This window comes from Hibiscus syriacus, unplaced genomic scaffold, assembly GCF_006381635.1.
Source record: "Hibiscus syriacus cultivar Baekdansim isolate YM2019G1 unplaced genomic scaffold, ASM638163v2 tig00110940_pilon, whole genome shotgun sequence".
In the NCBI taxonomy this organism is placed as follows: domain Eukaryota; kingdom Viridiplantae; phylum Streptophyta; class Magnoliopsida; order Malvales; family Malvaceae; genus Hibiscus; species Hibiscus syriacus.
The window spans coordinates 1,715,702-1,729,897 of NW_024062923.1; the positions used below are offsets into that span (position 1 = coordinate 1,715,702).

The window sequence follows — 14,196 nt, forward strand, 5'->3', positions numbered from 1 at the left end:
TTTAATAAAATATATTATCAACCTTTAATTAAATGATGAATTTGTCTCAATAGATAGTACTTTTGAATTTTAACTTTCCTAAATTTGATCCTTTTGCTCCCACTTGTAACCGCCTGATTGTAAAAATTAGGGAATCAAATGATACATCTATCATCATCTGGTCGGATGACTAAATTTATTGAATTGAATTAAAATTATTATTAAATTAATAAAATTTATAAAAAATAAGAACCAAATATATTATTATATATAAATTTAATTAATTGCAATATCAATATTTTCGTTGATTACAATGACTTAATTAATATTATTTAATAGTTAAATGATTTAATTAATAAAATTTATTCATAGTTTGGTGATTAAAATAGAACCACCCCAAATAGTTTAGTGAAAATATATTCTTTCGTCTCATAACTAACGACCCCCTAGATAATTCTAAAGCCTATTCTCTCCTTTCTACATTACCCTTATCTTATCTCTCTCCCCAGAGAAAGAAAATGACCTTTTCCATGGAAATTGCAAAGCGTCGAGTATGAACAATGGCTGTTATCTGAATCATCAGTTGGCTTTTATCTCATTGAAGAAGAAGCCTTGCTCAAGATAATGTACCACGGCGGCTACACTGCTGAAATTACAAGCTTATCTCCAAAAGCTACGGAGAAGGATGTTGTTGACTTTTTCGCCTATTGTGGTTCAATCCAGCAGGTTGTAATTATCAGGTAGGTACACTTTTGCTATATCTTTCATGATTTTGTTCAGAATTTATTGGTTCTTCGAGGACGGCAAAAAGTTAAAAGCTATGAAGTCCTTTTGTCTGAAATGATTCCTTGTGTTGGATAATTCAAAATCTCAATCTTATATGTATGGAAAGCAAATTAATCTCTTTGAGTAGAATTATCGAGGCTATGATTCCCATGATTTGTAAACATGTAGAGTTCTAATCATAATCAAGACTTTCTTTCGTCTGAAACGTTTTCCTGTTGGATACTGTTCAAAGATGTATGAGTAATATAGCTTACCAACAAGTGCGTGTTTCCTTGCTTGTGGCATATTTCTTGAACTAATGAGAGTTTAGCTTACCCTAATCAAGATGTGATTAGTTTATGAACAAAACAATCTTTATAAGAAACGCCTTGATTTGATGTTAGTGGATGAACATTTAGCATATAAATTGATCATTCTTTTAAATCTATCGATCAGTATGGGTCGATTCTGATACCAATAGTGATGTGGTTTCTGGTATGTTTATGTCAATCTCGTGCAATTGTGTCATATCTGCTTTGAGTGATCTTTTTTGAGCTGTTATTTCTTCAAATTCATGCTCTTTTCACCGCAAACAGATGCGGGGATGACGCTTGTACAGCATATGTGACATTTGAAGATCCACATTCGCTGCAGACTGCGCTTTTACTCGGTGTAAGCTCTGATCCATAGTTTTGTTTTTGATCATTTTCTTTCCTCTAGCATCATTTTGGTTTTCATATGTAACCATATCGTCCTATGTACATCAAATGTATGAAGTATGATCAGTACTGATCTAACCCATAATCCAGTTTCCATGCAAGGCTGCAACACATTTGATGTATATTCGTCTAGTTTCCTCAATTTGTGTGTGAAATATATAGGTTCTAGACTCCTAGTACTTTCATTAAGTCATGCTTAAGAGATTTAGCACATACCTGGTCTTTTTTAATCACGGAACTCAGCTTCATGTCACTTTGGCCTATAAACTGAAAACTGGTAATAATGATACCGAGTTGGTCGACTGCACTTTGTATTTCTCGAAAGGCAAGCGCTCTTGCTTCTCGAAAAAAATGTATGACCGGTAAAATAGAATGTATAGTTACTTATAACAGAAGATAAATATTTGCATCCTAATCCATATCAAAACATAACATAAGCATGTCGAAATTATGAATGTAGATGTTGATCTAATTGATTTTTTGAGGAAATCGTGAATTTTGGTATGGAAATCTTGCAAACACGACTTCATCCTTTTAATCATTGTGAAGGCAATCTCTCAATTTTGATGTATCAGGGAGCTACAATCGTTGATCAGTCTGTATGCATATCAAGGTGGGGATCGTACATAGACGATGCATATCCTTTGGATGGTTCGACATGGATGCCTCGAGACAATACTGGCTCAACGGTACGTATGAATTAACTAGGAACTATCAACACGTTTGGAATCATTGTGGTGCCTGTGCTCTGCATCAGTCTTGCTTGCTGTTGTGCAGTAAAATAGAGCATGGGAACATTTTCTGCATTTGTATGACCAAAACCAAATTTGTAGTTCGAGTTGCTCTCTATAAATTCATCAATGTAATCATCAATCATCCCAACAGGTTACTCGTGTGGACCAATTTGTTTCGACGCCCGGAGAAGCTGTAACTGTTGTCAAAACGATGATGAGGAAGGGATATGTTATGGGCAAAGATGCCGTTATGAAGGCCAAAGAGCTGGACGAATCCTATCGGCTCTCAGCTATTGCAGCAGCCAAAGTCGCTGAGCTTAGCAATAGAATCGGCCTTACCGAAGACATCAACACCAGCATGGAAACCATAAAATATGTGGATGAGAAGTATCATGTTTCGGACATCACCAAGTCCGTTGCATTAGTTACCGGGACAGCAGCCCTAATGGCGGCGTCTATTACCGGGAGAACTGCAGTAGCTGCTGCTAACGCTGTAGTCAATAGCAGCTACTTCTCCAAGGGGGCGCTTTGGGTTTCCGATAAGTTGAAATGTGCTGCTCAAGCTGCCGCCGATTTTGTTAGCCATGAAAATACTTGAACAAAAGCGTAAAGTTCGTTATTTGCATAAGAGTAACAATATGTCTTTTATTATGCGAGATTTTTGAGCGGTCATTTGATTTGATGCATAAATTCATGCAATACTGTAACATGTCTGAAAAAGAACATGTAAAACATTTTGTGTGGAATCTGGATTTTGCTATGTCTAAAATATAACATATTGAATACAAATTGATTCAAACTAAATATATAACAAATTGATATTTGGGTAATATATTGTATTCTAAACTTAGTTGTTCCTTGAACTTTAAACCTCAAAATTCTGAAACCATGAATCTTTAAGATTTTGAAGTAAATTTTAATCAAATTTCAATCTTTTCCCCATATAAATTCATTTCGATTCAATTACAACCTAAACCTTAATTTAGTTTGTCCATTTCACTTGTTTTCAAACAAAGAAGATTGTTCACCGGATGTATGGTGGACTTTTCAGTCATCTAAAGTTTCATATTTGCACTTTAAAAAGTTGTGTAAATTGGTTAGGAAAACCCATGAAGAAAATGAAAAGAAAAGGAAAGGAAAGGGCACATGGAAAAGAATGCACGTGGAGAAGATTCATTGTGTTTTCTTTATTTATTTCTCATATTTATAAGGCAAAAGGGTCTATTATAGGGGTAAAGGTGACCTTTTGTCTATTAATAAATATTGGGGGTGAAGGCAACAAACTATTACATGGATCCACCCTAAACTTCTAACCAAACCACGTGGAGTTCTTATTGTGGACCATAGAGCAATACATTGCAGGATTCATTCTTTTAAAGAGAAAAAAAATTAAATAATAAAAAAACTTAATGCATGAATTGATCCTTGAAGTCTATTGCTTTTTCCACTTCGGTCCTTCAACCTTTTTGGGCACCTAACATTATTATTATTTTTCTATATTAATCCCTATGGTTACCAATATTATTTAAAAAGATGGACTCCTGGTGCCTCTTAGAACGCGTCACGTGGTAAATCTAATAAAAAAATGATCAAAGTAGAAAATGTATATAGTTTAGGGACCGAATTAAGTATCAAGCCTTAAATAAATCTATATATATATACTTAAATATATTAAAAATTATCCCTTTGATTTTTACTGACATTAATATGTTTTTGGCCATTGTTGACTAGGTTGACTATCTATTGATCTAGTGTTGATAAATCATTTACTAATTTTTTTATTATTTTAGCCGTCTTATTTTTTTAGAAACTATACATATTTTTTAAAAAAAATTAGTATTTCGAACTTTTAAATTTTTAGAATTTGAATTTCTAAATTTAGTAGAAAATTTTAAAAAAATAATTTTCAAAAATTATAAATTGAAATTCTAAGAAATTGAATAATTCAAAAATAATTTTTAAATTTTTATTTAAATTTTTACTTAATGCATGCTTTGATCTTAAAACTATATTCATTTTCCCACTTTAATCCTTTTACTTTTGATTGGAGGCGTCTTATGGTACATTTTAATAAGAGTCGCGTCAATTCTTTTTAATAGCAATGATAACGACAATGACTAATATGGAAAAAAAAAATAACAACATTAGATTCTGATTTGGTGGAAAATAATTAAAATATTGAAGTGGGAAAAACAATTTACTTTAAGATATTAGTTCATGTATTGAACCTAAAAAACTTCAAATATCCCCACAGTCACAACACACAGAAGAGTTGGGAAGTAGGGTCTCGGCCTTTGGTGGGTGTCTAAAATCTTGAGAATTAGATAAGAATCTAAGATTTGAAGAGTGAAAGGCCAACATATGATTTCCCCATCAATGGCACATATTATCCAACATATGTTTTGGACTATACTCGTATAACCATGAGTTGAATGTTCTACCAATGGAACAAGAGGAACCTTATGCGGGGGCAAATTGTCTCTCATTTCCTTTTTCATAAATTTATCTATAAAAGAAACAATCATGTAAATATGTCTAATAATTCTAGATACTGTTTGGAATACATAATAATCATAAATATAAATTTAATTTTTGAATTTTTATAATGATATATCAATTAGGTATTATATGTTTAGTTACATGCTTAATATAAGAAATTATCATGCTTATTATTAGTGAAATTAATAAACTATATAAACGAGTTTGATTGAGTAACAATTAGGCTTCAATCTTTTGAATGTAATCTGAAGCTAATCGCTAAGTATTATATGGATAATAAGATATGATGTTATTAAATACTTAACTCTCCCCATAGGATTTCTTTCATTAAAAATTGAATGTTAAGCCTCCAGTTCTATCTGTAACTTATGTAAGAAGCAAACATAATCATTAACTCAGTAATACAATTCTTTAACAATAGTGTTCAACATTCAATAAAAATGACCAATTTAGAACCAAATCATCAACAACTTAATGGCCAATGATAATAGAAGAACATCAACAACGAATGAAGAATATGATTATGATAAACTAGATTCAGATATGAGATATGATATATTCATCGACAACGGTAATAATAAAGATGATAGAAGGCTCTCGATGATTGAAGAAACAAAGCTCAGTAAAGAATAAAACTTATCAGTGATGGAGAAAATATAATAAAAATAGACAATTGCTCGATGAACATACGAACGAAATAACAATAGTATCAACAATGAACGAAATAATAAGCTCTGATACCATGTGAAATGGGGCCGTTTACACTCGAATGTGATGATCGACAATGATTGATGATAATATACAGAGAAAAGAACAATCGAACAATTAAAATTTTGTGAAAACTAAATAGAATTAAACCTAATTTTAATAAAATGATATTGATTATTAAAATCAAGTTGATAGCCCAATACAATGTATATACTTATATATTTCATTCTTGAACAAATTATAATAACGAGCCTATAAATTAGCTAGCAACTTAATAGTCTTGTATAACATATTACTATCATAACAAACAAAGATCCATTAATTTGTCAAGTGACCAAGAATTAATACGCATATTGTCCAACATTATATAGATTTGAATTTGAATTTTTATTTCGAAAATGTAATTCCTCCTTACTTGAACAAAAAATATTATAACAAACGGGCTATTGCTCATTTCTAACAATATTAAACACATATATTTTGAAGTAAAAAAAGTTAAAGAAAATCAGAATAACATAACATGAAAGGAAAAGAATCTTAATGGTTGATCAAATAACGCCAATTGATCTTTGAGTTTTGATAAAAGTTACAAACATTTGTTGTATTTTTTGGTGGGGGTCAGATTATTGCTTTAGTAAAATAATTATCTTTAATTTGATCGAATTAACATTTCAAACCTCAAAAATTATTTTTTTCATTTAAATTTTATCTCACTTGAAAATCATATAGTCATATATTTTTAATTATACAATTAAAATCAAATAATGACAATATAAATTAAGATCTAATTATAAGATTTAAGTTTTGAACGTGACTTTTCATCTACTTAAAAGTAAAAAAATAGTATATATAACGAAACATATATATCACATAGGGATAACAATAAAATAAAAAAACCACCCAAAAAAGATAGATGGATACATCATATACATAGACTATTATCTTCGAGTTATTCCTCATACTATAATATCATAAACTAGACGTCGAACTACATTTGTCCACCAACACAATAAAATCTTTCTCATTGATTCAAGTAATTGAAAATGTAGCATTTATTACATTAAATTAATTTTGATTTTTGATCGAAATTGTGAATTTTAATATTCGTCTTTCTAATCTAAATATCAAGGATTCAGATGATATTAATATCTGGAAAGAAACTGAGTTATTCAGGCATACTTGAACTAATCCGATCTGTTTTGTTCAGTGTTGCTAACTATTAGTGCAGGCAACTAATTCTGTCCCAATCTATCATCAACAAGATTGAACAACTTTGTTCACGGTTTTTCTAGAAAGAAGCTGATAAAGGTGTTGCTGGAGCCAGAGTAAGCTGAGAGAAAATCTGTCAATCGAAATCTGAAGGAAGGCTAGGATCGAAGAATATAAAATCCTGGAACAAAGCTTGTCTAACGAATCTTATCAGAAATATCCTTGCGAGTGAAGGTCCTTTATGGGTAGCTTGGCTTAAAAGCTATGTTTTGAAGGAGAATGACTTTTGGCATTTGAAAGGCGGAGCTAATGTTAGTTGGTGCTTAAACAAAATTATTAAATTGAAGACAAAAGCTCTTCCTATCCTTTCATCCGGAGCTAAGCAGATCAGTGAAATTTGGGAAGAGGTACGGGTGAAAGGGGAAAAAGTATCATGGCATAAACTGATTTGGTTTCCTCTACATATTCCAAAACATACTATGATTGCTTGGATGACTCTCTTGGACAGACTTTCAACAAGGGACAGACTTCAAAGAATGGGGATTGTAACTGATGTAATTATGTTATCTGCAGCAAAGCACTGGAGACAAGGGACCACTTGTTCTTACAGTTCCCCTTAGTTGTTTCATTATGGGATTCATTTTTCTCCTTCACGGTTTGAGGAGTACCACTTTGTCAATGGGGGGATATGTTATCATGGGCTTGTGGTGCTTGGTAAGGTAAGTCCCTTCTTACAACTATTTTGAAGCTAGCTTGGCGTGCATATATCTATATCCTGTGGGAGGAAAGAAACCGAAGAATGTTCCAAGGCTGCTCCAGAACAACTAAAGAGATTCTTAAAGTTATTAAGGAGATTGTAGGTATTCAATTAACGAAAAGAAATATTAACAGACTAGATAGTGCTAATATTAATCTTTGTAATTTTTGGGGTATAGTCTAACCGATCATTTGATTTTGTAAGTAGTTTGTTCATATGGGTTTAGGTTGGTGATTGGTTTTTTGTAGTAGAACACCACTCTTTTAGGTAATAAAATTTGAATTATCAAAAAAAAATATTAATACCTCAATAATCTAGTTGCTATCTACTATAGATATATAATTAATGCGGATACTAAATTCGATTATTATTATTTTTTATTGACAAGTAATTTTATTATTAATGCAACCAGTTTAATTATTAGTCTCATTAAAAACCTCCATAAAATTACGGAAGGAAAAAAGTATATATAACCGGCAAGTAAAAGATTACAAGGACATCTAACAAACCTCAGACATCTAAGTTCTGACAGCATCAATGGACAAAACCAAAGTAGCCACAAAACGGCAGCTTAGGACATATAACTCAACACTAATTTGATTAAAAATTATTAAAATAATATTATTTTAAAATATAATTAATGTTATTATAATAAAATTTAATCTTTTTCATATTTTTATATAATGTTTAAATAAAAAAATATTATCTAAAAATCATGCATACACGTAAATAAAAATAAAAAAATCAATAAATTTATATAAAATTCTCTTATCACAACATCATCACTAATAATTATCCATTAAAATAACTTTTACAAATATTTTATTTAATATTTGTTTTGATCGGCAATGCTCAAAATTTAGGGTGAAACCATATAATTGAGTAGCATCTGTTGCACAAGTGAAAATAATTCTAAGTTTGTAGTGATAAATTATTGTGTTTGGAGTTTAAACTGTGTGACGTATCTCCTCCCAAAATTTATATAGGAAGACAAAAATTCCACGCCTCTGGTTTTAACTCTGCATGTCTCTAATTTTTACCCTAAAAATTGCTTTTCAGACCCTCCGAACCCCATTACTGCCCCTCCAATGTCTTCTTCTTATAATCTGTCATATGAGAGAGTAAGTCCAATATAATTCATACCCCACTGTCTCTTCCTTTAACCCTTTCAGATTCCAAGTGCATGAATGAATTGAGTTTTCGCCATTGAAATGGCCTTCCCTCCTCATCCTTTCATGTTTCAGACCCTCCATCAAGATCAAAACCGCGACCATCTTCCTTCCCCTTATTCCCTCGATTCCTTCCTTTCTTCCCCTCCTCAACTCTTCCATGGTATGTCTCTTGATCCATCTTTTTTTTTATGATTTCGATATGTGTGTGTTTATGTGTCTTTCCCTCAGGTGTTGGAAAGCTCGAGAAAGTGTTGCATATTGGCCATGGAAATGGAGATGATGAATTGTCTAACGATGGGTCGCATCACGGGGAGAAGAAGAAGAAGAGGCTCAACACGGAACAAGTGAGGGCTTTAGAAAAGAGTTTTGAGCTGGGAAACAAGCTTGATCCTGACAGAAAATTGCAGTTGGCTAAGGAAATAGGGTTAAAACCAAGACAGATAGCGATCTGGTTTCAAAATAGGAGAGCCAGATGTAAGAACAAGCAACTGGAGAAAGATTTTGATGCGTTGAAGAAGCAGTTTGAAGCAATCAAAGCTGACAACCATGCCCTTAAAGCTCAGAACATCAAACTTACCACTGAGGTAATTAAGTTAATAGGGTTCTTAAATAAGATCTTCACCTTCATATGCCCTAATCAACTTTAACATCGATCGTTATTCGTATTTAGTGTTTTGATCAGGAGTGATTTATGACATTTAATTCTTTGATTTCTAAGATTAAAAAATGTTCATCAAATTCATCAAAGTCCTTATTTTAATGTTTTTGCTACATCAGTTGATCAAAAATCTAAAGTGCCAGTGTCAGAAAGCAGCAAGTAGACATAGTTGCAGATGTTTTTTAATCATCTATGACATTAATTAATTCTCTGCAATCGAATTATAATATCATTTGTTACATCTATGACCGCAATCTAAATCTGGGTTTGATTTTTCTTTTTCTTGTTGGTGTAGTTATTGTCTTTGAAGAACAGAGATTCATATGAAAGCCGAATCAAGAACGAAAACGAGGGTTCATGTAGCAATGGAAGCGGAGACAGCCGTGATGTGAACTTAGATATCTCAAGAACAACATTGAGGGCTTCGTCCATTAGGCCTGCCACAACCATGGCTCAACCATTAGACCTGAAACTTGACCGAGTGGCTCAGGAAGATCCGAGTCTGACCTGCCATATGTTGAATGGAGTATATGAACAGCAAGTTTTCTGGCCTTGGGCTGACCAATCAATCAAATTTCCATTGAACTAAAAACCAATTCTCCGACTGGTACCAGCGCTCCATGCCCTTGGGGGTTGGCTTACCTAAGTTTTAGAAGAAAATTATAAGTTTTTATTTCCATTAATTTCTACATTATTGTTTTGGCTATTTATTGAACTCGTATATGAATTTAATAGGTTTCATTATATTCTTGAATATTTAGACAGGGGCATAAAAATATTACTTGCAAGTTATAAATATTTGAAGAAAAAAACTTGATAATATCATAAGTATTATATGTATGTTGTTTATAGATTTGTACAAATTGGAGATCGAGTGGTAATATAGAAAAAAGAATACTTAAGGTACATGTGCTTCCAAGTCTGGCATGTAACGTGGGGCATGAAATACAAATTTGATTCTCTCTTTGTGCTGCCTTTTTTAATGATAGTTGTTGCTTGGATATCATATGGGATTGCTGCACAATCAACCTTTTCTAAAAACAAATGCATGGAATTGTGAAAGAAACTTTGCTGACATCGTTATTGATTGTTTGTAGATGAAGACTATCATTACAATCTAAACCTAAAACCAGTTAACTTACTTGAGAAACAAAATTAACATGAAAAACCTTTTTAAATGATTATTTACGAAATTGCATTTTCTTATAGAAGACGCAAATGATTATGTATGTTTTTACAGTTTTGTTGACGTGTCTCCTAGAGAACTTTAGTACCTTTCCGTATATTTTAAGCAGTACACGGATTGTTAAATACTAAAATGAAGAAGTAAAAATAATGAAAAGATACAGGTGATATGCCTCTAGGCCACATGTGAACACAAACACAAACTAACCAATAAGGGTGACGCGTGTGTTGACGCTCAACGAGTGTATATTAAAATGATATATTTAAACACTTATTTAATCAATGTTAAAATATACTCTTTAAGTGCTTGACTATAACCCTTTAACATATACTCTTTTAAGTGATTGAAGATGAAATCCACACGTATGTATCATTACGTGTATGAGGATGTAACACGTCTTTTACACGTACCAAGTGTATTTTTTTTTTCTTTTTAGATAAATCTTATTCAATGTTCTCTCAAAAACTTTTTTGTTTAATTTGATCATTTTTATGTTACGCGGATAAAGACGTGTCACATTAATTACACCTTTTAGATGGTGTGCCTCGTTTCATTCTCTCAAAATTTTTTGTTCAGTTTGATCCTCCAATGCATCCTTCATGTGTCATGTGGATAAAATATGTCATGTTAAATTTGCTTTTCGTAAGATAGGACTAGCGTCGTACACATTCGTATGCGTGACATTAAAAATTATTATTCAATACATAATTTTTTGATGTTATTTTATAAATAATTAAAGTAAATGACATTTAAATAATAAGTGGAAGATTTCGAGCACTTATTTCAAGAGAAAGAAATAAAATATAAATAGCCATTCTTGTTTTTTTAATTATCATGTATTTTATTTATAAAAAAATTATATCTAATCCTTTTCTCGTTACAGTTTTAAATTATTCTAAAAATACTATTTTTACCATGGTGGCTGAAACAAATTTTGATTATGTTTATTTTTTTTATATGGAAGTATTAAATTTTAATTTCTCTTATACTATACCGTATCATGCAGTGCTGTGTTCAGTATTATATATATATATTATAAGATTTTTAGTTTATAAAACTTAATTGGATGCTAATTCAATTAAAAAATTTCAAATATATAATTTATTTAATAATTTTAAAATATTTTTATTATTTTTATGAACTATGTTTTAAAAAATAATTACATGAAATTAAAGAATTCTCTCAAAGAATTTGAAATCTCAAAAAAAATTATAGATAACTTGATTTATATAAAATATATCAAATAATTTATTGTAAAAAATAATGCTTTTTATGTGAAAAATTATAAAGTTAATATATCACATAATTATATATATATATATATATTAAGGTGACGTGTATATTTCATCTGACAATGCAAAGTATCTTGCTGTGTAAGAAGTCCATGTGAACTGCTGTCACCACTTGTTTCTCTTTCATTCTTCTGATTTCTCAGTATTTAAATAACGGTCGTATCGATAATATCGTAATTTTTTTTATGATTTTATTAGTAATATTGTAGTTTTTCAGAAATTAAATAATGACGGAAACTATAATATTCAATTAGTTATTTTGTAACAATCCTGGAAAATGGACAAGTCTTTATGACATAAGCCAATCTATCAGATGATTTTCACTTCTCTGTTGAGTCGTGGATGTATAGATTCGGTAACAGTCGTGGAAAATGGTCAAGTCTTTAGGTATTTTACCGAAATACCACTCTTAGATCAAATAATTACCTGTCAGGTCTCGCCCCTAAATATTACCGTTCTAGCGCCTTTCTGACACGGTGGTAATAAAACACGGATCGTCATTCGCGACTTCACGGGGTTCTACACATACGGAAGGCGCATATCATTCCATTATGCACATTGGATTATTGATACTTATTACCCGAGCCTGAAAACTTGGCTTTTAAACGCTCCCCCTAAATAACAACCCCTTTGAATGCAAACATTATCACACCAAAATTACTTGCTTATTCTCATTTCTATCAATTCCTTCTATCAAGCTAAGTAGATTTTGTTATTGTTTTTATAAGGTAAAATTATTTTTTATTATATTATATTTATTTTTATTTAATTATTTGGATAAATTTTATTGTATTAATATTTTATATTATTTTTTGCGGTTATAAAATTGGAAAGCAAGATCATACCTCGAGACATTTTACCGATACGGTAACATATGAAATTGTGTTATTTAAATTATTTTGAAAATTTTAATTTTTTTTTTGGATTAGTTTATATTTTAATTCATTTATTTATTTAATTAGACGTATTTCATCTATTTTTGTTTGCAGATATAAGACTTTTAATCTTTCAAACTCTCAAAATAAAGCGTATTTAAGCTATTGTTTATTATGATGGAGAATTCGGGAAGATGAAACCGACGTCATCTTCGCATCAAATTATTCTGTCAGAATATCCTTCAAGAGAAACATCACTCTTGAGGAGCTGATCACTAAATTTTCAAGGAAAGTTCATGTTGAAAATACTAGAAGCTTGTCCTCACTTCAGTACATATTTCCAACCACAATATTTCCGTTAACTTATATAGCGTTCTAACTCTCCAACGATGACGATGCTATGATGGTTGATTTCAGAATCAATATTCAGACGTTGATACATAGATGTATGTGACATTTGTTTAAGTGTTTGCGGTTCGTGGTATGTCATTATGCTCCCACTATGGGCTGATTCAACAAGCTGATCAAATTGACAGCCCAACTCAAGTAATGTGTAATGATTTAATTCATTAATGGGAAATCCACATCTTGGTGCCATTCAATCAAGTTCAATGTGGAGACATTCATCAGCAACTTGTTACAATTTGTACCGAGATGGCTACAAACAATCCGTATAGCAAAATCATTTCTAGTTCAAGGGGAAGACATTCATCTTCCAATTTTTGTGCAATACCCCATTGACACGATGCCTTCAAGTTCCAATGGGAGGCATTCAACTGCAAGGTTCTTCGACCTCAATGTAGAGATGCCTTCAAGTTCAAAGGGAAGACATTCAACTACCAGCTTGTTCTACTTAAATGTCGATATCGTGGAGGAAATCTCATCTCCAACAGAAGAACCTCTTCGTGAGCCAGGTGCGGATGGTGCTGAGACTGGACTATTCGTTCAGCTAGAATCACCGCAGTTCAACATGGACTCTAATGATAATGATGTAGATAAATATCCCACAAATACGGTACACACCAAACCTCCAACACATGTATGAAGATGACTATGGTACAATGTACGAGCCAAAATTTGCAGATATGCCTAATGTTGGCGATTACAGATTTAACTCATCAGTCAATGATGGTGAGTTATATAAAAGAATAAAGTTTACATCCAAAGAAGAATCGATGATGGCAATTAAGAATTACAACATTCGTAATTCTGTTTAGTCCAAAGTCAACCATTCCACTACCGAAAAGTATGTTGTTGTCTAACGTGATAACAGATGCAACTGGATGGGATGGTTCATGTATCGAAGAGGAAGAGGAAAAATAATATATGAGAACTAACATTATACAATGGTCCTCACACATGCTGTGTTAGAGGGATCAACCAGGATCATCCCAACTTGAACTCTGACATTATCAGCCAAGCCATCATTCCCATGGTCAAAGTAAGCTCCTATATAGCTATTGTGGTGCTGATTTCAGCTATACAATAGCAATATGGGTACACTTTCTCATACAAGAAAACATTGAAGGAAAATTAGAATAGCATTAAAATTCTTCACGGTGAGTGGGATGCATCTTACAACGAATTACCAAGTTGGTTTAGGGTAGTGCGCAGATTGAATCCTGGGATAATTGTTGACTTTG

General features: G+C 31.7%; 2 protein-coding genes across 4 annotated transcripts; both read left to right on the forward strand.

Moving 5' to 3' along the window:
- The first annotated feature begins 433 nt into the window (after nt 1-433).
- Nucleotides 434-2,913, forward strand: LOC120147449 (binding partner of ACD11 1-like). Of its 3 annotated transcripts, XM_039160831.1 has the most exons (5): nt 434-719; nt 1,341-1,416; nt 2,039-2,152; nt 2,346-2,808; nt 2,887-2,913. In XM_039160831.1, the coding sequence occupies exons 1-4, from the start codon at nt 604-606 to the stop codon at nt 2,793-2,795; spliced, it is 756 nt and encodes a 251-aa protein (XP_039016762.1). In that variant the 5' UTR covers nt 434-603; the 3' UTR covers nt 2,796-2,808; nt 2,887-2,913. The 3 variants fall into 3 exon arrangements, with proteins under 3 accessions (XP_039016762.1, XP_039016761.1, XP_039016763.1); XM_039160830.1 differs by lacking the exon at nt 2,887-2,913 and having other exon boundaries at nt 2,346-2,865; XM_039160832.1 differs by lacking the exon at nt 2,887-2,913 and having other exon boundaries at nt 2,349-2,864.
- Nucleotides 2,914-8,491: 5,578 nt separating this feature from the next.
- Nucleotides 8,492-9,962, forward strand: LOC120147476 (homeobox-leucine zipper protein HAT7-like). The gene is made up of 3 exons (XM_039160849.1): nt 8,492-8,702; nt 8,771-9,126; nt 9,496-9,962. The coding sequence occupies exons 1-3, from the start codon at nt 8,582-8,584 to the stop codon at nt 9,787-9,789; spliced, it is 771 nt and encodes a 256-aa protein (XP_039016780.1). The 5' UTR covers nt 8,492-8,581; the 3' UTR covers nt 9,790-9,962.
- Nucleotides 9,963-14,196: the final 4,234 nt, after the last annotated feature.

Coding starts and splice junctions, on each gene's coding strand:
- LOC120147449 (XM_039160831.1), top strand. CDS start 604: ATGTACCACGGCGGCTACACTGCTGAAATTACAAGCTTATCTCCAAAA. Junction 720..1,340: donor CAGCAGGTTGTAATTATCAG/GTAGGTACACTT, acceptor CACCGCAAACAG/ATGCGGGGATGACGCTTGTA. Junction 1,417..2,038: donor AGACTGCGCTTTTACTCGGT/GTAAGCTCTGAT, acceptor TTGATGTATCAG/GGAGCTACAATCGTTGATCA.
- LOC120147476 (XM_039160849.1), top strand. CDS start 8,582: ATGGCCTTCCCTCCTCATCCTTTCATGTTTCAGACCCTCCATCAAGAT. Junction 8,703..8,770: donor CCCTCCTCAACTCTTCCATG/GTATGTCTCTTG, acceptor TCTTTCCCTCAG/GTGTTGGAAAGCTCGAGAAA. Junction 9,127..9,495: donor ACATCAAACTTACCACTGAG/GTAATTAAGTTA, acceptor TTGTTGGTGTAG/TTATTGTCTTTGAAGAACAG.